The sequence below is a fragment of the Cucumis melo genome, chromosome 1 (assembly GCF_025177605.1).
Source record: "Cucumis melo cultivar AY chromosome 1, USDA_Cmelo_AY_1.0, whole genome shotgun sequence".
NCBI classification, from domain to species: domain Eukaryota; kingdom Viridiplantae; phylum Streptophyta; class Magnoliopsida; order Cucurbitales; family Cucurbitaceae; genus Cucumis; species Cucumis melo.
Genome location: NC_066857.1, coordinates 37,530,837 through 37,553,521, shown reverse-complemented (window position 1 = coordinate 37,553,521; position 22,685 = coordinate 37,530,837). Strand labels below are relative to the sequence as shown.

Below are 22,685 nucleotides of genomic sequence, written 5' to 3'. Positions count from 1 at the left end.
AAGTAACTTCTACGAGAAATCCTCCGAGAACCAAGATTGTGTATTTTGTATGGGAATGAATAATATACTAAAATGACAAAAACATATTTAAAATAACAGCAACCACAGCAACTAACTAATTCCATCAAATTCCTCCCCCTTAGGAAGAATGAACTCGTCCTTGAGTTTAAGGTTGAAAGATGTAGCTGGTCGGGTGGGAAATGCTCGAAGATATCGGCCACGTTGAAGATACATTGATGTGTATGTAATCGGGGAGATCAATCTTGTACGCATTATCTCCAAATCTCTTGATTATTGGATAGGGTCCTATCTTCTTTGGCTGTATTTTCTAGCCGGTAGTCTTGCCTTTCGAAGGTGTATCATTACTAGGACTCCTTCCTTGAATTCTTTAAATCTTCAATGTTTATTGGCTTAACTTTTGTATGCTTGGTTCATCTCCTCAATTTGGGCGGTTGTATCTTTATGGAGCTTTGCTTTTCTTTCCGCCATATTTTCAATTTCGGAGCTAAGATCAATCGTTGGAAGGTATATTAGTAAGATCAACAGTTAGTCTAGGTAGCTTAGTATAAACAATTTCAAATGTTGACTTCCCTGTTGTTCGGTTCTTCATATGATTATAAGAGATATAAGCGAATTCTGCTTGGGCTAGGATAAGGTCCCATTGCTTAGGTTTGTCTCCTCCAATTCACTTCAAGCCTTCTTTCTTGATGATTTCGGGGGTCTTCGTGGCATGATTGGTCGGAAATTCGGCTGGCAATACACCGAATTTCTTGGTGGTTTCTGTTGTCGACTCTTTGCTATCGAGGAGGGGCAGTCAATAGGACTTCAAGCCGTTGAGCAAGTCTCTCCACGGTGGCTTCAAGATTTCCCATTCGGTCGAATATATCTACCATACTTTCTTCAACGGCCATCAATCAGGCAGCCGAAGTGCGTGGGGATGAGATTTCTTCTTCAGTCGGCACTACATCCTTTCCCTTGGCAGTCACAACTTCCTTTATTGGTGAAGCTCTGATACCAATTTGGTGTGTGTCTGTGTTCTTGGAAGGAAGACACGAGACTGGATTGGAAAATGTTCTCTGAATTTTTTTATTAATTTTCTCAAAATGAAAAACTACGGGTATTTATGTTAAAACCCAAAAGTCAACAGTCAACTAATTACATCACTCACCCTCGGACTGGATTGCCAGAACACACACATATATATGCCTTTTATTCCTTACTTCATATTAATATGTAGTCCCAATGGAGATGTTGAAATTTATATGAAACATGGTTTAAGCCGCTTTTGTGGTGCATTTTTTTTTTAAAATTTATGTACTTTTGTATTTATTTAATGTGAAATTTGTTCATATGAGTTTTTCCTTTGATGCGTTATTGACTGTTTGATTTTGTAACATTAACAGATTGAAGCTGGGAAGACGGGAGATTTACCTTTGGAATTCATTATCTTTACGATTTAAATTATAGATATTTGGCATCATTTATCAATTATATTTGTGAATACGTTTCATACTTATTAGTTGTATATTTATTATTACAGATTTTTGAGCCAGGAGATATTCTGTTTCAATGGCCATCGATGGTAGTTTCAAACTTGAATCTGCAGTGGAAAGATTTCTTTCCCGTTGCCCATCTCTTACACACCAATCTCCGTTTGATACAATTATTAAAAAGGTAGTTTTGTTTATCACACATGCATGTGATGTTTGATTAATTTGAGTACAAGCATTTTCTTTTTCACCTTTTGATATACATTTTTAAAGGGTTTCTCGAATTGTCTAGTGATGCAACAAATTTGATATTGTTACTTTTGAATGCTATTCAATGAATGGGCACAGCAAGGCTCTCTGCCTCTGATTGATATGCGAAGTTGCTGTTAGGAATGAAAGGATTTGTTTCTCTGCCTCTAATCACATCTTAATCTATCGCTCTTGTTCTTTGATTTTTGTAGGGATATGGAGTGACTGAAGAGGAAGTCTTGAGTCTTTTGGCTGAGCTGTTTTTGAATCCAAATTATTCAGTATGTTTACTAGGTTGTTTCCTTCCACTTGCTCAAAAGATTGTGGATAGGGTAATTGGACTGTTAAGGCTTGTTCCCAATTTAAGATCAAACTCCATGTACTTGGAAATTCATGAAAAGGAGCTGGATGGAGTGGTCAATATAATTTCGTTTTATGATCACAGAGGGAGGGGGATTGATCTTCACGAGCTTGCTTGTCTAGCATTCTGTCGTGCCCTTGATTTAGCCCCTTTCTTATTAAGGTTTGCCACTTACTCTGCTGGATTTCGGATTTATAGCTTTTAGGGTTTGTTTAGTTTTATGTTTGCGTTCATGTTTTCCATGGTCAATATACCCTGTAATATATGTTATTTTCTTTTTGCACAGGACTATTTTAGATTATTTCAAGTTTGCTCCATGCCCTTTTCACCGCATTGTGGTCAAAGGAACAACTTCTGAGGTTTATGACAAGGTATCTATTCTGAATGCATGCCTGTGCGTTTTATAGAAGATTTGTATTGAGCTTATTTGTCTTGCATTCTGAATACGATTAGCATATTTCTTAATGAGTTGGTTTTCATGAGAAGAAAGAAAAAATGAACAGTTTCCATCCCTGTCAAGAGCACCTTAAAAGCTTGCAACTTTTCTCCGTATTATGGTCAAAGGAACAAGGCTGTGAGTTTAAGAATCGTGATTTATTATTTTTTTTTTAAAATGGATTGCAACTTTTCATTTATTTTATGAAAAGAGGCTAATGCTCAAAATACAAAGACAAAAAATAAGAAGAGAAGGAAATTACTATAGTACATATGAACAAAGCAAGGAAAACAAAGTCATCCCAAATTAAACACAAATCTTGAATAGAGAATTCTGCAAACGATTTGGAGAAAGAGCACCAAGAGGAGGCTTTAACTAGGGGAACTCAAACCGATCAAACCTCAAACCAAAGAAGAGACTTTTCTTGTAAAACATGCTGATTCTTTCAAACTAAATCTCCGCAAGAGTAACTTTAACTGCATTTAACCATAGAAACTGAGATTGAGATTTCAAAAACAGGCCTACCAATAAATGATGGAGTTTTTAATTCTTCAACAACTTGTAGCTTCTCCTTTGTCTTCTGCAATTCAGATTTTATCCGCTTCTATAGGATAATGATTTATTATAATTGATCAGAATTCTACAAGTTCAAAGAATTATACCTTGAAGCATTTGGAATGAATTTGCAATATTTGGGGCAAACATGCCCTTTCCTCTCTCTTTCTCTCTCTCCCTCATTTGAATTTGTAAAGCAAAGGTTCCATTCTCTGGCCTCATGAATTCAGCAGTCGAACATATGCATAATATTTGGCATGCCATAAAGAAAAATATTTTAAGACCTTATCGGCCATTTGTGCTGCCATAATTTCACCAGATACCCTTGCAAGCCATTTTGAAGAGCGATCACTCCTGGGTGATTTTGTGATTGTCATAATAACAATCCCGTCCAGTTAACTAGCAGGTAGAGTCTTTCTCATACTTTCTCGAATTAATATACTAAAGGGGTTCACCTTCTGCAGGGTGTCTTGAATCCTCTTTGCTAACGAAGTCTCATTACCAATGACCAAGGTGCCAGCCTCCGAAGGTGGAGTAACTGTGTTTCCTCTTTCTATTTCCCCTCCAACAGAAACTCTCTAATATTCATTCCCACCCTTTAGCTACTTTGTTAGGGATTTTAAAGATAGAATGGACATATGCAGGGATGTTACCAACACTGATTGAGCGAATATGAACTCTTAAGTTGATGGATTTTATTAGAACATTAACTCAAACTTTTGGAGTTGTGTGGCTAGAGTTTATTACGGCTTACTTGGACGGGATAAAACCAAATAATTCTACCAAAGAAACAGAAAGACTTCATTTATATTGTGGTCATTTACATTGCACCCTGTAATCTTGGTGTTTTTTTAATTAACTTGTAATTGCTTTTTTAGATGGGATTTTCTTTTCTATCCCTCTACCTATAAGGTGCACTCTCATTTTCTTTTCGTCTATAAGTCCTGTTTCTTATGTATATATTTATATGTATCAACAAGACTTCAATCCAATAATCCTTAATTTCTCTGCCTGGCTATTCGTTTTTCTCCAAGAATGTAAGTCATACTAAAGCGTACTACTATATCTTTCAAGAACATAAGTCACCTGTTGATTTTTCCTTATATAGGGTGGATTGCTTGCTGTTCGGTTGTCTTATCGCCTCCTACTGGTGGAGCCTGAAACTTTTACTCAACTATGGGATTGGTCATGTTTCTTGGACTTTATGAAGCAGCTACCAAACATTGACCTTGATCATGCGAAATTTTTACTTTTACCTGACATAAGATGGTGTGGGATACAGATACTATCAATTTTGCTTAAATTGGGTTATGAAGCAACCACAAATTTGTTGTCTGGGTCTGAAGAAACATTAGCTTGCTTATTGCGGTTTGCTTTTAACCTTGCTGATTTCTGTAATATAACAAAAATTACTTCTATACTTCATGCTGCCCTTTTCATTTGCAGTAGCTGGGCCCCCTTCCTGTAGTGGGGGTCCCCTGTCTTTTGGGGCTTGGTTTTTTGTGTGCCCAGTAATCTTTCTCTTTTTCTCAATGAAATCCGCTCATTTCAATAATCTTTTTTGCAGATGGGAAGAATTCTGTCAGGATGTATCCATGGAGAAGGCTGGCTCCTATGCTGAGTTATTTGTGAAGGAATCGGTTTCTCAAGGCATGAAAACTGATTTTGACTCAGAAAACTGCCTGCTTGCCAATTCTAGCTTCTGTGGTCCTGCCATTCTCTGGAATCATGATGAGATTGAACGACCAATTAGAAGTCAACGACTTGCTACATGGTAGCGCTATGACACTTCAATTTAGCCTACTTATTAAGTTCTGTTTCATTTTTTTTAAAAAGTAAACTGTTTTGTTTTCTCTCTGTTGTCAAGAACAGAAGAAGAGTTTGCATTATTTCGATCCTGTATTTTCTCATTAGCGATAATTTGGGGATTCCTTTTCTTTGTTTCCTTCTTTATATTTGAGACAATAATTTACTTCACACAGGGGCAGTCTGAAGGCTGAAAATTCATTTTTTATGACATCATCTATAAAGAAAGGTTATGAGATGATTATGTTGGCACTAAGTCAAAAGTGGCCAGTTCTTTTGTATGGCCCCCCTGGAGCTGGGAAATCTGCTCTCATAAATAAGATAGCCAGCGACAGCCATAACCAAGGTAGTATTTGTTTTTATGGTTCAGTAGGCATGATCTCTTTATAAGCTTCACATCTCCTGCTTTGTGTCTGTTGACAATTTTGTTCAAGTTTATATGTTTGCATCTGCATATTCTTTATCTTTTTCGTATATTTTATGGTAACCTTTTCTTATCCTACTCATAGTTTTTTGGTAACTTCTCTTAGTTTTGTATTGATGTCAAAACTGGTTCACACATTGATTCCCTTTACCGTCTAAACCTTTATTGAGCATTTGCTTTTTGAACTCATAAGTTGGAGCTGGTTGAATTTCTTAGTCACTTTAGATTTCTGTTTACATCAGGATTTATGGGCCGTAAATAGCTTTAGGTTGTCAATTTTTAATTTAAAACTTTCTTGATTCTTGATTTGTTTGAGATTTGACTGATTATTTTGCTCCCCACTTTATTTATTTTTCCACCCATCTTACTTCTTTCCTCTGAGGTCCTGACACCCCCCCCCCCCCTCTTCAGTTCTTTTTATCCACATGGATGATCAAATTGACGGTAAGATGTTGATTGGAAGTTATGTTTGTGCTGAACGTCCTGGTGAGTTCAGATGGCAGCCTGGTTCACTTACACAGGTGCGTTTAGTTATCATATGAAGACATATTCATTCTGCTTTCGTATATGTTTATCATTTCAACTATTCTGTCAATTTTTTGTTTTTCAGGCTGTTCAGAACGGGCTCTGGGTTGTTTTTGAGGATGTAGACAAAGCACCATCTGATGTGCAGTCCATTTTATTACCATTACTAGAAGGTGGAAACACATTTTCAACTGGGCGTGGGGAGGTATTTTATTTTTCTTTTCTCCATTGATTTCAACATTCATGCGGACTAGTATTATCAATGGAATGTTTTTTTTACCCAAAAGCAAAATATGATTGCAGTCCTTAATGTTCTTATTTTTATTTTCAACTGGGTGTGGGTGGGGAGGTATTTTCTTTTTCTTTTTTACATTGAGTTTGATATTCATGCTGGCAATATTATTGCAGTCCTTAATGTTGTTCTCATTTCTGTTCTTTTGTATTTTCGTGAATGGGTAAATTTTACACGATTGTCTTTGAGATCCTTGGATATAGTTGGATTGATTTAGATCATTAAGTTTGGAGGCCTTTTGAACTTACAAAATTATCTGTTTCTCGTTGGTTTCGATTATTTGTTTCTCATAAAAAAAGGCCTCCAAGTTATGTGGGGTCTTTAGGGGTTTATTGTTATTTATTTATTTATTTTTCTATTTCCACCTCTATGCTGCTTTTTCTTTTTTATCCTACGTTTCTTCCTTGTCTTGAAAAGTTTAGGGTGCATTTGCAGGAAGTAAGAGTGGCTGAAAATTTTAGGCTTTTTGCTACCATATCGGCCTTTAGGCTTGATCAATTTCGCAATAAAGAAGGTTTGTTAACTAATATAGCTTAATTTTGATGTCCTTGTCAAATTTATTTCTGCAATTTTTGCTGTGTAAATATTTTATCCATTTGTGAACACTCAACTACTTGCATTTGATATGAAACATTTAGAACATTGTTTGGAGTTCCAATACTTTGTGTGCATGTGTTTCTAAAATTAAAATATTCATTGCACTAATGCATTGCTTCACACTTAAGCCCAAAAATTATTACAGTAACTGTAGGACTCTTGATGTTATTAAGTTCAGTGTTAGAGCACTGTATCTGATTATGGGTCGTGGTTGCAATGCTTGAACAATTACCATCGGTACCAGTTTCTCCTCCGACCATGTCTCTGAATTCTTTGGGTTTCAATTCTCTGTTTTGTCTCTCTCTCTCTCTCACACAGACACATGTGCACACGTTTTTTGAAAAGTAGAGAGGTTAGGAGTCTTTATATGTGGAGTTATGTATCATGGACATGCCTTTACTATATAGCCTATGTTATATTTCAAGTAATTTGTCGACAAAATTTAGCTACCCTCTGTTCCTCCTTCCACCCCTTCCTTTTCTTTGCTCTCTTTGATAAATAGATTCACAGTCTTTTTTATTAAGGTTTTGCATATTTTATTTGCATCATTTTGTTGATTGAAAAAGTTCTTAAGAAGTGATTGTTCTGTCTTTTTTATTTGGTGGCAGGTGGAGGTACAATCGGTATGCTTTGGAGGAAAGTGATGATTGGACCTCCAAACAACGTGGACATGCAGAGTATAGTTAAAACTCAGTATCCAATTCTTGAGTCTATTGCTTCAAAACTAGTTGGTGTGTTATAATTTTGTACAAGGCTTTCTTAACTTTGCCTTTCATTGCCTATGAGTTATATGTGGTTTATCAGTTCTTTTTCTCTTTTGTTTTGTAGAAACCTTGGAAAAGGTGAATTCTTGTACCCAACAACTTCTAGGATTCCGCTGCGAAGAATCTGCCTCTGTTAGTTATCCAAACCGGTTCTCATTGAGGTACTTTTTTGGATCTTTTCTGTGTGGTGCTTGGTGTTATCTGGATTTAATTGGTTGTAATGCTTCATGACAGGGATCTTCTTAAGTGGTGCAAACGCATTGTAGGTTTAGGTTTCAGTTTTATGGGCGATGGTTTTTCAGCTTATCAATGCCAGTCCATTTATCAGGAGGTTTGATGCTTCTTATCTATGCTAGCTTTTTATTCTTATAAAAGTTGCGTTGCCATAGAAAATCAGTTAACTTGTGAATTGATTCTAGGCAATTGATATATTTGCTGCTTTCTCAACTTCGCCGGAGAACCGGTTGACTATTATGAAGGAAATAGCTAAGTTATGGTTAGGAGATGCTTCAGTACCTGGGACACTGTACCCACAATATAAACCTGCAATTCAGGTGACACGCATTTTAATGTTTCATGCATCTCTTTTTGCTTATGTTGGAGGAGCTTTTATTTGGTTTATTGCATTGCTTTCATCTTTACCTTTAGAATGACATATACTTTGTTCTGTTTTTTGTTTTTTGCAAATATATTGCAGGATTCAATCACAGAGTTAAGAGTTGGCCGAGTTGATATTCAACGAGTTGAACCAACTGTTAAGTCTATTTATTTAGTTTTTTCTCTTATATGTTATGTTCTCTGCTTATTTTTATGTCTGCTTTGCAGTCGAAACATGTAGTGCAGCCTTTTGTTGAGATTCGTAGTTCTTTGCACATGCTTGAGAGGATAGCTTGTTCTATTAAGTATAATGAACCTGTTCTTCTGGTTGGTGAAACTGGTACGGGGAAGACTACGCTTGTCCAGAGCTTGGCAAGAAGGATTGGTCATAATTTTACTGTTTTGGTAAAATGCTTCTTTATCTTTCTTTCTTTCTTTTTCTAATATTCTTTTTCCATTTGTTAACTTCTACAGTAGTTAAATTTTTGAGTTATTACTGTGTTGTTTCAGAATTTGAGCCAGCAAAGTGACGTCGCAGATTTGTTAGGTGGTTTTAAACCTATTGATGCACGGTTTATATGCTTTTCCCTTTATAAGGAGTTTGAGGATCTCTTTTCAAAAACATTCTCTCTTAAGGTATACATAATTATTAATTCTCTCCTTTTGTGGTTGCGAGTCTTATATTGTAATCCTAATTAACTTGTTCCATTTTAAAATTCAGGTCAATGTCGAATTTTTAGCTCATTTGCAGAAGTATTTTGGAGATAAGAATTGGAAAATGCTACTAGCTGGGTTTGAGAAAGGTGTTAAATTTTTCAAGAAGTCAGTTGAAGTGGGGCGAGCTAGTTCTGATAAAAAACGGAAGAAGCCAATTGTTGAAGATTCGATTAAAGCTTGGGAAGATTTTTCTTTGAAGCTTGATGCTGCAAATGTACAGATTGATGCATCGTCTGGAATGGTTTTTTCATTTGTTGAAGGAGCTTTTGTTACTGCACTTAGAAATGGAGAATGGATTTTACTTGATGAGATTAATTTGGCACCGCCTGAGACTTTGCAGAGAGTCATTGGAGTTCTTGAAGGGGATACTAGCTCACTCTGTTTGGCTGAAAGAGGTGATGTCACGTACATATCCCGACATCCAAATTTTCGAATATTTGCCTGTATGAATCCTGCAACCGATGCTGGAAAGCGTGATTTGCCTGTCTCTCTTAGGAGTAGATTTACAGAGTTCTTTGTGGATGATGTTCTAGATGATGAAGATTTGGCTTTATTTGTTAATCAATTCATGGATGACTGTCAATCTAATCGGGAACTAGTAAATCGAATTGTATATTTCTATAAAGCAGTAAAAAAGGGTTCAGAAGAGAGGCTACAAGATGGTGCTAACCAGAAGCCACAATATAGTTTACGGTCACTTTACCGTGCTCTGGAATACACTAGAAAAGCTGAAAGGCGTTTTGGCTTTCTCAGAGCACTATATGACGGTTTTTGCATGTTTTTCTTGACTATGTTGGATAATCCAAGTTCACAGATAGTGAATCAGTTGATTTTATCACATTTGTTGGGGGGAAAGTTACCTCCTTACCTATCTTTTGATGCTTACTTATCCCCAAAAAAGGAAATCCGTCCCGAGCTTTCTGAGAATTACGTATTGACTAAGAGTGTCAAGGAGCATCTTAGGAACTTGGCACGTGCTGTGCTGATTAAACGCTATCCTGTTCTTCTGCAAGGACCCACTTCGAGTGGGAAAACTAGTTTAGTTAAGTACCTTGCTGCACTTACGGGCCATGAATTTGTAAGGATCAATAATCATGAGCACACGGATTTGCAGGAATATCTAGGTTCTTACCTAACTGATTCTTCGGGCAATCTTGTGTTTCAAGAAGGTATGCTAGTTAAGGCTGTAAGGAATGGTTACTGGATAGTTCTCGATGAACTTAACTTGGCTCCATCTGATGTTCTTGAAGCATTGAATAGGCTACTTGATGACAATAGGGAACTTTTTGTACCTGAACTTAGGGAAACTATACAGGCACATCCAGATTTTATGCTCTTTGCCACCCAAAACCCTCCCACTTTCTATGGCGGTCGTAAAATGCTTTCTCGGGCTTTTCGCAATCGTTTTGTGGAGATCCATGTGGATGAAATTCCAGAAGACGAGTTGAGCACAATAGTAGAGAAAAGGTGTGAAATCCCCCAAAACTATGCTAAAAAAATGGTAGATGTGATGAAGGAATTGCAGTTATTCAGGCAACGTAGTAAAGTATTTTCTGGAAAGCACGGATTTATAACACCACGGGATTTGTTTCGTTGGGCATATCGTTTTAAGGAATTTGGATGTTCGTATGAAGATTTAGCTAGAGATGGTTATTATCTTTTAGCAGAGCGATTACGCGATCTGGATGAGAAATCAGTAGTACGAGATGTTTTGGAGAGAAATCTCCGAGTTAAACTTGTGATCGATGACTTGTATAAGCAGGTACTTTTCTCGTTTGTGTATCTAGTATAATTTTTCAATAAAATGGATCCCTCTCGGCTAAATACTATATTTACTTGTTAGAAAGGAACTAAGACTATGTTTTTGTAATAGGAAGCTCCTTCCTCCTTGCTTATTCTTGTTGGCACTTGTATCGGTTTGGTGGTTTTGATAATTGATGTATGATTAATAGACATTTTGGAGAGCATGAAGGTCTTGTGGTGACCAACCAAAATGAATAATAATTAATAGTATATCATAAAAATGCAGTGGATAGTCAGATGTTATGCTATGATGTGTTTGTTCATTTGATTACTGAAAACTTACATTCAACGATGGGTATCCACAATTTTGTTCCAGGACCCTAATGGAGGGGAGTTTTCATTTAGGATGAGTGATGGTGCGGTAATTTCAAGAATTCTTCCAAAGTAAGTGCTCAAATACCCTGTTTCCCACTTTGTTCTAGTAGCTTGGATGAGCCATTTTCCTGACTTTTATCTTTAATTGCAGTATTACCTTGACCAAGAGTATGCAAAGATTATGGTTTCTTGTGGAAAGATGCTATAGAAATGCCAGAAACCGTGAACCTGTTCTCTTGGTTGGTGAAACTGGGGGTGGGAAGACTACCATTTGTCAACTTTTGAGTGCTCACATGAAAAAAAAATTACACATTTTGAATTGCCATCAATACACGGAGACGTCAGACTTCATTGGGGTGTGTTATCTATTCTAATGCTTTCTACTTCAGCCTATGTGAGTTAAATGTTACGAATTTTCACCGTTCCTTAATCTAATAACTATGAACTGTGCTAGGGGTTTTATCCGAATAGAGAGAGATCAAAGCTTACATCACAATATGAAAAAGAAGTTCACGAGTTAATATTGAAGATAGCAAAGTACAACCTTGGGATTGTAAGTTCTTTTTTGCCTTTTTTAATACTTCTGGTTTATGTGAAGGTTATCTAATAATTTTGCATTTCTAGTCTATTTCTTCTGATATAGGTCAAACTTCCTTAACCCTTGATTCGATGGACCGGATCATGAAAATTCTCAGAGAAGGCAGGGGTAATTGCCATAGTCTATGCATAAAGGAGATTGAGCATATTAAAACAAAGCTTACAGAGTTGTATAAACAGTGGCAGACAATTTTCACCTGGCAGGATGGGCCTCTGGTGCAAGCAATGAGAGATGGTGATATGTTTCTTATAGATGAAATTTCTCTTGCTGATGATAGTGTGCTTGAAAGAATTAACAGCGTGTTGGAACCGGAAAGAAAGCTGGTAATATTACTAACCTATTCTATGATTACCTGTTTTGCCATTTTGGGCTTAATTTTTTTTAAACCCTCATATTTTTGTCTCATACAAGAAGTTGCTGGATTTTAATAGTTTTTCCGTTCTTCTAGCTTGTATTGTGAAACAGGTTTTTATTCGGTAATAAAAGAAATATCCTTTTAGGGTTCTTGTCTGCAATTGACTTGCACATATCATGCAAATATATTTGCTTGTGCCTGTTATTCTCTTTTCTTTTTTAAAAGCTTGCTTTCAAATATACTTCAGCGGCTTGATAAAATAGCTAAATTTTTTCTTCAAATCTATTAATGGGCTGTCGTTTTTATAGGGAAAGCTAGTGAGTTGTGGATATGCTACTGTAGTTTTTATCTTAGATATTGAAAGAAACTATTACACTTTAAACATTGGTGGGAAACTTAGGGAAGGAATTGTAGGACTACTGATGCTTCTGGCTTTGAAAGGTCTTAGGACTTGTTTGGAAAATGTTTAAAGAGTTTCTCTTCATTTTAAAAAGTTCTCGATATCATTTATGCTTTGTTTTCGTTATTGGTTTATTTTCTGACCCATTAATTTGTTATTTTCTCTGTATTGGTTTCGTTTTTATTTTATCTTATATCTTCGTTCACAGTATAAATGTTATTTCCCCCTCTTTGCATCCTCTCTGCTTCCACACGTGGGATAAAAGCAAACACAGTTGAATGCTAATTCATAGTTTTAACTAACATTAGGACAGTTAGCTTTACTGTTTTACATAGTTGACAATGTGATAGGCAGATGATGTGAAATTCAATTCTGGTTGGGATATTTCTGCAATTAGCAATCACTTCCCTCAATAAACCCTTTTTGCTCTATATACGAGTTTAAGATTCATGCTCCTTTGTAATTGCTGTACCTATTATGATGCTTACCATTTCGATTTGGATTTTGCACTATTGTTTACTTTGTGTTTTAATTTGTAGGCTTTGGCTGAGAAAGGAGGAGAATTTTTGGAAACAGTGACTGCTCATCCTGAATTCTCTCTCTTTGCAACAATGAATCCTGGTGGTGATTATGGCAAGAAGGAGCTATCTCCTGCACTTCGTAATCGGTTTACGGAGATATGGGTTCCTCCTGTTGGGGAGCTGGATGAGCTCAGGAGTATTGCCCTGACAAGGTATGGTTTCAACATGTTTTACCATTGCCCCAAATTTTATTGTAATCTTCCATGGATTTTACAAGTATATTTTCTTACAGGATTTCCAACCCTGGAGGTACACATTTGGTGGATCTAATGCTAAGTTTTTGGGAGGTATGTTCCATTGCTTTATGAACAAAATTTGTTCTTTTAGGGATGTGTTGCTTTTTCTTAGTGTATTTGTAGTTTACCATTAATATTAAACACCACTCACCTTCGGTCTGGGTGAAACATTTCATTGATGAATGAAATAGATGGTTTCTGATACTCCAGCTAGTTAAGAAAGCACCTCTTTATTATGTCAATTCTGCAGCTTGGGTTATTTATTTCGATTTAATAGTTTGTCTTTTTCTACTACAGTGGTTCAATCACCTTCAGTCTGGGAGAATGCTCACAGTGAGAGATCTACTCTCTTGGGTTTCCTTTATTGACTCAACTGAGAGGAATCTAGGGCCTGAATATGCATTCCTTCATGGAGCATTCCTTATTCTTCTAGATGGTTTAAGTTTAGGTAAATCCTGCAGTGTTACTTCTTTATCTGCTTGCTAAGTTCCTTGCATTTCTTTAATGATATTCTATAGAAGATTTATGCTTATGTTTAGGATCGCCAAATATGATTGATGGAGAAACACAGTCAAAAACTTTAATAAGGGACTAAGCTTGATAGAATAATCGGAATTGGATGGAAAAACGGAAGCAAGTAGAGTAAAAATAGGGAAGTAAGCAGCATGAAGCCTAGGGAACACATATTTTATTAAGCTGATGGCAAACGAGTGAATGATATTATAATGTTCTCTTGAACAGAGAGGTTGAGGCTGGTCTGCTTCAATTTTTAGTATCATTTCTTGAATCTCGCCTGTGTTTTCTCTCTTGCAATCACTGTTAATTCAAGGAAAAGTTACGTTCTAATGTTAAAAATTGTTGGAAGAGACTTCAGGTGTAAAATTGGTAAGAACCTTCTTCACTAATGGGTGTATTGGTTGCTTGGTTATCAAATGTGTTAGGATGGGAAACGATCTTACTTGAACAGGATATGTTATATAGGTTGTACATTTGTTTCCTTGAGTTCTAAGGAGTCAAGAACCAAAGTCTGGTGGATGAACTGCTACCTCGCAGCTAGAGCGTGATAAACTGCCAATGGGCCATGGTCCGGTGGCTGTATTAAAAAAATGTGTTGGATGGAAAACCTTCTCCCTCCTTGCTTGGGAATTAAAAGAAACTGGACCACGTGCTTTTTAACCCGTGAATTGTGTTATTGTCATGTCCTTTCTTCATGTTGGTTGCTTATGGTACTTGCTTATATGTTATTAGCCATTTGTTTACAGATGTGTGGCTTTTTTTTCTTCTTTTATAATGAAATTCATTTTCTTATATTTATTTTCAGGGACTGGTATGTCAAAAAGAGATGCAGAAGAATTGCGGAAAAAATGCTTTTCATTTCTTTTAGAGAAACTAAAGGTTATCAATCTTCTGTCAACTTCATGTTATATGACTTCGGTATAATTGCTCTGGGGTTGTTCTATACGTTCTTTTTTCTTGATAGTTAATTGCTATAAAACAATAAAATAATTGTTTGATAAAATAATTATATAAATGAGAGGGTTAGTTTGCTTTAAGAACAATAAAATAGTTATTTGATAGGAAACAATATGAACCATTTCATTACATCAGTGGAACTCTTAGGGGGTGTTTGCCCTCCAACTTTAAGTTTGTGGAGAGTGACTCCAAATGTAATAATGGTGTTTACAACTATTTATAACATATAAAGGTCATATCCCAATTGTCCTTTGGTATGAGTTCCATTTGTTTTTTGTTTGTTTGTTTTTTTTTCCTTCAAGATGAAGGTTTGGAAATCGAGAGCATGTGGTCATTTGGGCTATTTGGTTGAAATGACCTAGTGAGCCTTTGATGACATCTTTTCGACTCTACAATAAAATAAAATAATCTCTGGGTTTAGATGGTGTATTCAGCGTTTTTTAAAGCTCAAGGTAAGTCTTCTAGGGCTTATGTTCAAGGCACCAAAAAGACACGGGCTTTTTGTTGTGAGGCGCACTCTACATAAAAGTGCTATTTAAAGAAGAGAAAACAGAGTTTAAGTAGAAATATGAAAAAAGGACCCCTAAACACCAAACTCTTTTCATTTAGACTTGGTAAATTTGATTTTTTTTAGTTAATAAAGAAGGAAAAATCTTAAATATTATTGCTTTGAGCCTTGGATCTTCACATACTGACAGAAGACATGCGTATGAGACATGGCTTATTTTGTGAACCTCGCCATTTTAAGGTGATCACCAAATCTGTGGCTTGAGCCGGTGTGCACCCGCAACATCTTTTAGAACACTGGGTGCATTCTCAACCATCATGGATTGGCCTAGTTTAGTGGTAAAGAAGGAGATATAGTCTCAATATCTAACTTAAGAGGTCATGAGTTCAATCCATGGAGGCCACCTACCTAGGAATTAATTTCCTACGAGTGTCCTTGACACCCAAATGTTGTAGGGTTGGGTGGGTTGTCCTGTGAGATTAGTCGAGGTGCTCGTAAGTTGGTCCGGACACTCTCGGATATCAAAAGAAAATAGAAAAAGAAAAAAATCACTGGGTGCATTCTCATGTGGAGTTCTGTAGTTATTTATTTTATGAAGTCAATTGAATTTTGATACTTTTTGTTTGATGAGAGGTTTCTTCTTCCTCTGTGGATTTTTCCCAGCTCTAACAATCAGAATTTGGTTTTGCAGTTGGATGACACTTTACTTGAATGCTCGAAACTTGTGAGACTTCAAAGTTATGGCTGGGGAGAGCTTAGAACAGTTTCTAATTTTTCAAACACCGATTATATGCAAGACAGCAACCTCTTTGGTATTGATCCATTTTTTATTGAGAAAGGTATACATTTTACTGTGTTCATAATGATGGTAGTGAAGCCAAAATCTGATTTTTTCTTTTTATTTAGTGTAGAAATATTCATTTTTCACATAGTACTTAAGCAATGGTGCCCTTATTTATAGGCTGTCAGCTTGGTGACACGGGTAAATATGAGTTCATGGCACCAACGACATACAAAAATGCATTAAGGGTACTACGAGCTATGCAGCTTTCAAAACCTGGTTTGTCTGAGTAAACTCATTTCTTAATTTCATCTTCTATGAAATTCTCATACTTAAGCATGCCGAACGGAATTGTACTTTTCAGTTTTACTAGAGGGTAGTCCAGGTGTTGGGAAAACGAGTTTGATTGTGGCATTGGGACAATTTTCTGGACATAAGGTTGTACGCATAAATTTGTCTGAGCAGGTAATAATTTTCCACGTATCTATCTTTGCTCATTTTTATTCCGTCTATCATTTGGCTTATACCTAAATAATGCTCTATCTTTGTGATACAGACTGATATGATGGATTTGCTTGGGTCTGATTTACCGGTTGAAAGTGATGAGGGAATAAAATTTGCATGGTCTGATGGAATCTTGTTGCAGGTTAGAGTCTCTTGTATTGGAAATAACAATGTCGTGAAGTTTAGTATATAACTTTTTCCCCATCTTTCTGCAGGCTCTGAAGGAAGGGTGTTGGGTTTTGCTAGATGAACTGAATCTTGCTCCACAATCCGTTTTAGAGGTAGGGTTTGAAGATCCAATAATTTTTTATGCAGTTGACTTTCTTCCTCATATTAGATATGTAATGAATGTAACTTTTCTTTTAGGGATTGAATGCCATATTAGACCATCGAGCGGAGGTGTTTATTCCTGAGTTGGCACTTACTTTTAAATGTCCACCATCCTTTAGAGTTTTTGCATGTCAGAATCCTTCATATCAAGGAGGTGGAAGGAAAGGCCTTCCTAAGTCGTTCCTCAATCGGTTCACCAAGGTATTTTTGCTGCACAGTTTTACTGATTTGAACTATTTACTCCTACTTTTATATAAATCAGGCTGGGAGTTGAGTTTCAATTTGATTTCAGGTATATTTGGATGAGTTGATTGAGGACGACTACCTCTTCATTTGTAGCTCACTTTATGAATCAATCCCTAAGCCATTGCTATCAAAATTGATCTTGTTTAATAAAAGGTTGCATGAAGAAGTTATGCTGCATAAAAAATTTGCTCAGGATGGGTCACCTTGGGAATTCAACCTCCGCGATGTTCTTCGATCTTGTCAGATAATTGAAGGTTTGAGATCCTCTTTGTTTTGACTTGATTGGTTCCTTTGCAACCACTCGTGCTTATTTATTTATTTGTTTTTAACCTTTTGTAGGTGCGCCTGAAAGATTAAGAAATTATTGCTTCCTCAACATTGTCTATGTTCAGCGGATGCGAACAGCTGCTGATCGCAGGGAAGTTCTGCGACTTTATGAGGAAGTATTTGGTGCAAAATATTTAATAAATCCTTATCCACGAGTTCAACTTAATTCTCGGTTTTTAATTGTGGGCAATATTGACATTGGAAGGAATAGCATTCAAGCATGTAACGTAGCAAGTAGCCAGCTTAAGATTTTGCCAGGAATTCGTCAAAGCTTAGAAGCTGTTGCACATTGCATTCAACATCAGTGGATGTGCATTTTGGTTGGCCCATCTTCATCTGGCAAAACTTCTCTTGTAAGGTTGCTTGCCCAGCTCACAGGCAATGTACTAAATGAGTTGAATCTTTCGTCCACAACTGACATATCAGAATTGCTTGGTTGCTTTGAGCAATATGACGCCATTCGGAATTTCCATCATGTTATCGATCAAGTTGGCTTTCATGTCAACAAATATTGTAGTGTGCAGATACGATGTTCTAAGAAAGAGTTTGATAGTGATGGAAACTGTATAATGACAAAATGGCTATCTTTCTCATCAAAAATTAGCTTCCAGTTGCCAAGTTCTGCTTGTGTGTACGCAAAGAATTGGAACAGAATTGTGTGTTCTCTTGGTTTGCTAGTTGATATCATTAAACAACTAATGTTGTTCGTGCAAGAGGTTCCTGCCAAAAAGGAACTTGAAAGATGCTTGAAGACAGTTTTAAAGTTGGAAGAGAGTAATCAGAAACATCCATTCTCAGCAAAGTTTGAATGGGTAACTGGAATACTAGTGAAAGCTATTGAACGTGGTGAATGGATCATTCTCAAGAACGCAAATTCTTGCAACCCCACTGTAAGTGAGAGCTATCATCATCCTTTTTGTCTTTCATTTCTATGATAAATTACACTTCCTGTCGTGTAATTTACTTTTTCTTTGTAACATAGGTACTTGATAGAATCAATTCATTGGTGGAGTCGTGCGGCTCAATTACTATCAATGAATGTGGGACCATTGACGGGGAACCAGTAGTCCTGCATCCACATGCTAATTTTCGGATATTCCTTACGGTTAATCCGATTCATGGTGAGGTTTCTCGTGCAATGAGAAATAGGGGAGTGGAAATATTCATGTTACAGCCGCATTGGCTCCAAGATGGAGCTCAGTGTGGTAAAAAAGACATTGAACTGAATGACACTCAGAAATTTCTTGCTTTATCTGGTATTCCTGGTGCAAAATTGGTTGAATCCATGGCAAATTCTCATGTCTATGCAAGGGAAGAAGGTTGTCACCTTAATGTTCGCATAACGCACATTGAACTTGCACGCTGGGTGCAGTTGTTTCAGCAACTCATCATGAATGGCTGTAAGCCACAGTGGAGCCTTCATGTCAGTTGGGAGCATACATATCTTTCTTCTTTTGGTGAGGCCGAGGGGATGCATATTGTCCAAAATGCAAAACGTTTGTATTTATCTGACACTTGCCTCTCTGAATCTGATGCATTATTTGCACCACTGTGTTTGCCTGGAGGATGGCCAAGGCCTATAAAATTGTCAGATTTTGTCTGGCACTCGAAAGAAGCCTGTGTAAAGCAAAATTGTATGTATTTGGAGTTCCTGGGAGCTCAATGTGCATTGCATGAACTTGGAATTGCTAAGGGTTATTCTCTTGACTTTAACCTGTCTGCTGATGGATATGCTCAGAGATATTTAGTGGATTTCAAAACGTTACATAAACTACTGTTTCCAAATGCTTCAAACACTATGAAATTGAACTCTCAAGTAAAAAATGAATTCAACTTGAAATTAGATAATAACAAGTTATTTTTTGCTGCCAACTGGGCTATGGAGCAAGCTTCCGAAATGGATCTTGATCTCTATATCATCTGGTTTAGCTGGTTTAGCTCTAAATTGCAGCCGTTCTGCCAATTTTTCAATTTGTATTTGACATCAATCAAACAGGTTATAGAGCATCCATTGTGGAATTTTATTTGTCACCTTCGCAGTAAGATCAAATCTCTTCTTGGAATAGATTTTGATGTGCAACCAATTCCAATTTTATCATCTGAGTTTGTTGCTATGGTGGGTGAAGAAGACAAGATTGCTGAATTGAATGTTTCAAAAGGCATATTAGAATTGTCAAAAGATGAGCTTCAGTTGTCCTGCACATCCCTACGTAATGCTATTAAGTGCATTGGTCTTTTAATGCTTACATTTCAACAGTGGAATGTTGAAAGCAGGCATGAGCTAAGTAGTGAAATTCGAGGGTTCTTGCCAGTTTTGAATTCTCTGCGAGCACTGGAGCAGGAAATCTTTATCAAGCTTGTAGATCCATCTTCTATGCTTATTGAGTCGGATACTTTTGACATGCTTATTGAGTCTTACAGCACTCTTCTTGATGATCACATATTGCTGTGGGATGGTCTCGTCTCTTTGAATTCTGAGCTGTTACAAGTTTCTGGACGATTTTTGATAAAAGATATCCTCCGATTCAAGGATTTCTTTGCAGATGCCGTTGAAATCATACTGGTAAGCTGGTAATGGATTGGAAAGGTTGTTAGTATATTAATATTCTTCTGTTGGTAATGGATTTTCTTATTTGTAGAGAGAGACTAAGAAACTTGAAAAGACTTCCTGGTCCTTTCACTTGGAAAAGTCCTTACTATGGATTCATGGTGGTCACCCAGCAGTACCTTCTTCTGCTGATCTGTATCATAAGCAACAGCAACTTTGTAGACTATGTGAGTCTCTATGGCCAATAAAGCTAAAATTACATGATCGAGGTAAGAGACTTTGATACTCCATCCTGTACAGTTTATGTTCATTTGTTATCTTCTATATCTTTATAAGACCAACAACAAGCTGTATACATTTTGTTTTGCAGTCTCAGCTGTAGCAGGGAAGGATCTTTTAATTGAAGTTTTCACGTCATCCAATCCCGAGCTACGCTGTCTTGCAATGGAAGGTAGTTTTCTTGATATCTCCTTGGGACTTGCGTTTTTGGCGAAAACAAGGGGGTACATGTAAAAGAGTGCGTGTGTACATGTGCTCACTTGTACATTTTTTGGTTTTGGTAACTGGAACTGGGTCGCACCTTTTTCTTATTTCTTCTTTTCCATGTGGAAATCGAAGGAACATAATACGCCTAGTTCTTTAGAATGGTTGAAGTACATATTAGTTTTCTTTATGCAAAATTTGGACCTATGTAAAATATCTTCATGATGTTTCTTCACTATAAAATTTTAGTTTAAGTCTCTCTTGTTTCTGGAAATTGCCGCCACTGCTGGTTTAACTGATGAAGTGGACATGTTTTTGTAGGCCTTTCCATGTCTTCTTGTATACTTGGTAAATCTGGTGAAGATGATGTTGCTCAAAATATGGAAGACATTTATCAGGTTTAGTATCACCTTTTTAATTGTACAAGTTGATAATTTCATTAACTGAAAGGAAATCATCGTTGTTTGTGATAGGTGCTCTTGGCAAGGTTCAAACATGAGAAAAACAATGCAAAGTGCATTCTGGAATCAAAGGACCGTCCCATTCAGGACGAAATGTCATTTATCTGTCGTCCGTCTGGCTGTGATATATTTACAAAGGCAGATCCTGATGTTTGGTTGGACACTCTTCCTATAAATGATGGTACCAGTTTTTTCCTAGATATGTTGTTGCTGCAGGAGCTTTCATCAATTCTTTTGGTTGATCGGGGAAGCCTGAAGCAAGTATGTCTATAATCCTTATGCTTCATAATATGCACACAATCAGCTCATCAATAATTAATTTTGTTATTTTGAAGTTTCCCTATAATCCTCTTTTCTTTGATTACATTTATTTATTTTGATTAAAAAGAAACAACATATTTTAAAAAAAATTACTTGTGCAATTTTGTCGGTAGTGATTACTTTTTTTCCTCTCATCTATCAACGAAAAATTGTAGTTATGTATCTTATTGGGGAATTGTCAAAAATGGCAGAGTGCGCAAAATATTTATACTTCATGACAATCAAGTATAGTGGCTTTGTGCTATGAAGTGTATATAGTTTGTTTTTTTATTATTCTTAAGAAACCCCTATCTTGTTAGAAGAATAATTCTTTTGTTTTTTTTCTTTGTGAAAATTACACAAACCACCTATGTGTTATGGGGTTTGTTATGACCTTAAACTTTTAATGTGATCAATTAGGCCCTCTAATTTATAAAGTGTTGCAAGAAGCCCGCTATGTAAAAGAAGAAGAGTGAAGTTTATTTTGCCATTGATCTGTAGATTGTTGCTGATGAGGTCTCTAATATTTCTTTTTCGTATAAACTTGGGTATAAAAAATTTATGTCTTCCGATACTCCTTCCACTAAAAGAGAGAAGAACCCTATTGTTTGATGGCAAAATGTCGAGAAGGGAGCGAAACCAATGAGCAAATTGGAAATCGTTGGAATCGAAGCAATTGGCAGCAGCAACCAGATCTTCGAGGAAATCAGGAGATGGGTTGTTGGAATTGGAGCCCAAATTGAAGAATTGATGTTTTGGAGGATGGTGGGGGAGTGATTATTGGAAAAAGGTTCAAACAGGAAGACATCAGTGGGGAGGTGACCGGTTTGATCCAAGGATTGGAAGTGGAGAAATCAGTGGGAAGGAGGTGTCTGGTTTGATGAGTATGTTCATCTCAGTCTAGAGAAGGATTATTGTGGCGGTCGTTGTCTGGCACCAGGGTGTTAGGGCTGCAGCATATATTCAGGATGGAGGTGGGTTCACTATAGGTTGTGGTGCAGCGGTGGTGGGAGTGTGGGTTTTTATAGAAATATGTGAATCGACAAGTTTGCCATTTTCTGATTGATCATCAATTAACACAAGGGGCTTATTGCAACACTTAATGAACCTAGATGACTAATTGATCAAATAAAAAAATCAAGGGGTAATTGTAACAAATCCTATAGTTTAGGGGTGGTTTGAGCAAATTTCCCAATTTTTTTTAAGTCTGAAAATTGTAAAACTTCAATCATGACAGAAACAAGCTCTTTTCCATTGTGCAAATTGGTATTTCTGCAAATAGATGTTAGGGTTATTTATTTATTTGTTTTGTTTTCATGTACCACGTCTTATAAGCTTCAATCCCAAGTTTTAGTTTTACATGCTTTCATTATAATATTTTTTTGATTTGATGGTAGGCACTATACGGCCTGTCCAACCTCATGAAAGAGACTTTACAATTTTCATTGAAATTCTCCTCAAGACCTCCCCAGACGTTTATTGCTCATCAAAATTTGCTATGGACATTGGATGAGTGTGATTCTATGGATACAGGTTTTGTACAACAATTATATTGTAATTATTTCACCTTCATATTATAGTTATTGCATTTTCAGTAGTGGATGAAAATTTGAAACTCTCCTA

At 36.6% G+C, this 22,685-nt stretch overlaps 1 protein-coding gene and 1 long non-coding RNA gene across 4 annotated transcripts in view; both read left to right on the top strand.

Annotated features, from left to right (window-relative positions):
* The window catches only part of LOC103500710 (midasin), a 40,195-nt gene that overhangs the window by 279 nt on the left and 17,231 nt on the right, over positions 1 to 22,685 (top strand). For 2 of the 3 annotated variants that reach the window (XM_051091811.1, XM_008464112.3), the window contains exons 2-40: positions 1,404 to 1,674; positions 1,952 to 2,262; positions 2,387 to 2,471; positions 4,200 to 4,459; positions 4,659 to 4,865; positions 5,074 to 5,243; positions 5,733 to 5,842; positions 5,932 to 6,051; positions 6,574 to 6,652; positions 7,344 to 7,466; positions 7,564 to 7,660; positions 7,734 to 7,830; positions 7,919 to 8,053; positions 8,197 to 8,253; positions 8,325 to 8,501; positions 8,607 to 8,732; positions 8,818 to 10,575; positions 10,933 to 11,000; positions 11,083 to 11,287; positions 11,386 to 11,484; positions 11,556 to 11,852; positions 12,824 to 13,017; positions 13,098 to 13,152; positions 13,399 to 13,549; positions 14,423 to 14,496; positions 15,774 to 15,921; positions 16,044 to 16,142; positions 16,228 to 16,328; positions 16,420 to 16,509; positions 16,583 to 16,648; positions 16,734 to 16,898; positions 16,990 to 17,197; positions 17,283 to 18,160; positions 18,253 to 19,833; positions 19,910 to 20,087; positions 20,189 to 20,269; positions 20,623 to 20,699; positions 20,775 to 21,023; positions 22,460 to 22,595. In XM_051091811.1, the coding sequence (XP_050947768.1) occupies positions 1,570 to 1,674; positions 1,952 to 2,262; positions 2,387 to 2,471; positions 4,200 to 4,459; positions 4,659 to 4,865; positions 5,074 to 5,243; positions 5,733 to 5,842; positions 5,932 to 6,051; positions 6,574 to 6,652; positions 7,344 to 7,466; positions 7,564 to 7,660; positions 7,734 to 7,830; positions 7,919 to 8,053; positions 8,197 to 8,253; positions 8,325 to 8,501; positions 8,607 to 8,732; positions 8,818 to 10,575; positions 10,933 to 11,000; positions 11,083 to 11,287; positions 11,386 to 11,484; positions 11,556 to 11,852; positions 12,824 to 13,017; positions 13,098 to 13,152; positions 13,399 to 13,549; positions 14,423 to 14,496; positions 15,774 to 15,921; positions 16,044 to 16,142; positions 16,228 to 16,328; positions 16,420 to 16,509; positions 16,583 to 16,648; positions 16,734 to 16,898; positions 16,990 to 17,197; positions 17,283 to 18,160; positions 18,253 to 19,833; positions 19,910 to 20,087; positions 20,189 to 20,269; positions 20,623 to 20,699; positions 20,775 to 21,023; positions 22,460 to 22,595 (9,217 nt within the window). In that variant the 5' untranslated portion in view covers positions 1,404 to 1,569. The remainder of the gene's footprint in view (positions 1 to 1,403; positions 1,675 to 1,951; positions 2,263 to 2,386; positions 2,472 to 4,199; positions 4,460 to 4,658; positions 4,866 to 5,073; positions 5,244 to 5,732; positions 5,843 to 5,931; positions 6,052 to 6,573; positions 6,653 to 7,343; positions 7,467 to 7,563; positions 7,661 to 7,733; positions 7,831 to 7,918; positions 8,054 to 8,196; positions 8,254 to 8,324; positions 8,502 to 8,606; positions 8,733 to 8,817; positions 10,576 to 10,932; positions 11,001 to 11,082; positions 11,288 to 11,385; positions 11,485 to 11,555; positions 11,853 to 12,823; positions 13,018 to 13,097; positions 13,153 to 13,398; positions 13,550 to 14,422; positions 14,497 to 15,773; positions 15,922 to 16,043; positions 16,143 to 16,227; positions 16,329 to 16,419; positions 16,510 to 16,582; positions 16,649 to 16,733; positions 16,899 to 16,989; positions 17,198 to 17,282; positions 18,161 to 18,252; positions 19,834 to 19,909; positions 20,088 to 20,188; positions 20,270 to 20,622; positions 20,700 to 20,774; positions 21,024 to 22,459; positions 22,596 to 22,685) is intronic. The other variant, XM_051091808.1, reaches the window with a different exon arrangement.
* LOC127151739 (uncharacterized) lies at positions 13,603 to 14,301 on the top strand. Its single transcript, XR_007824901.1, has 2 exons — positions 13,603 to 13,986; positions 14,083 to 14,301. It is a non-coding gene; the product is annotated as an uncharacterized LOC127151739 (long non-coding RNA).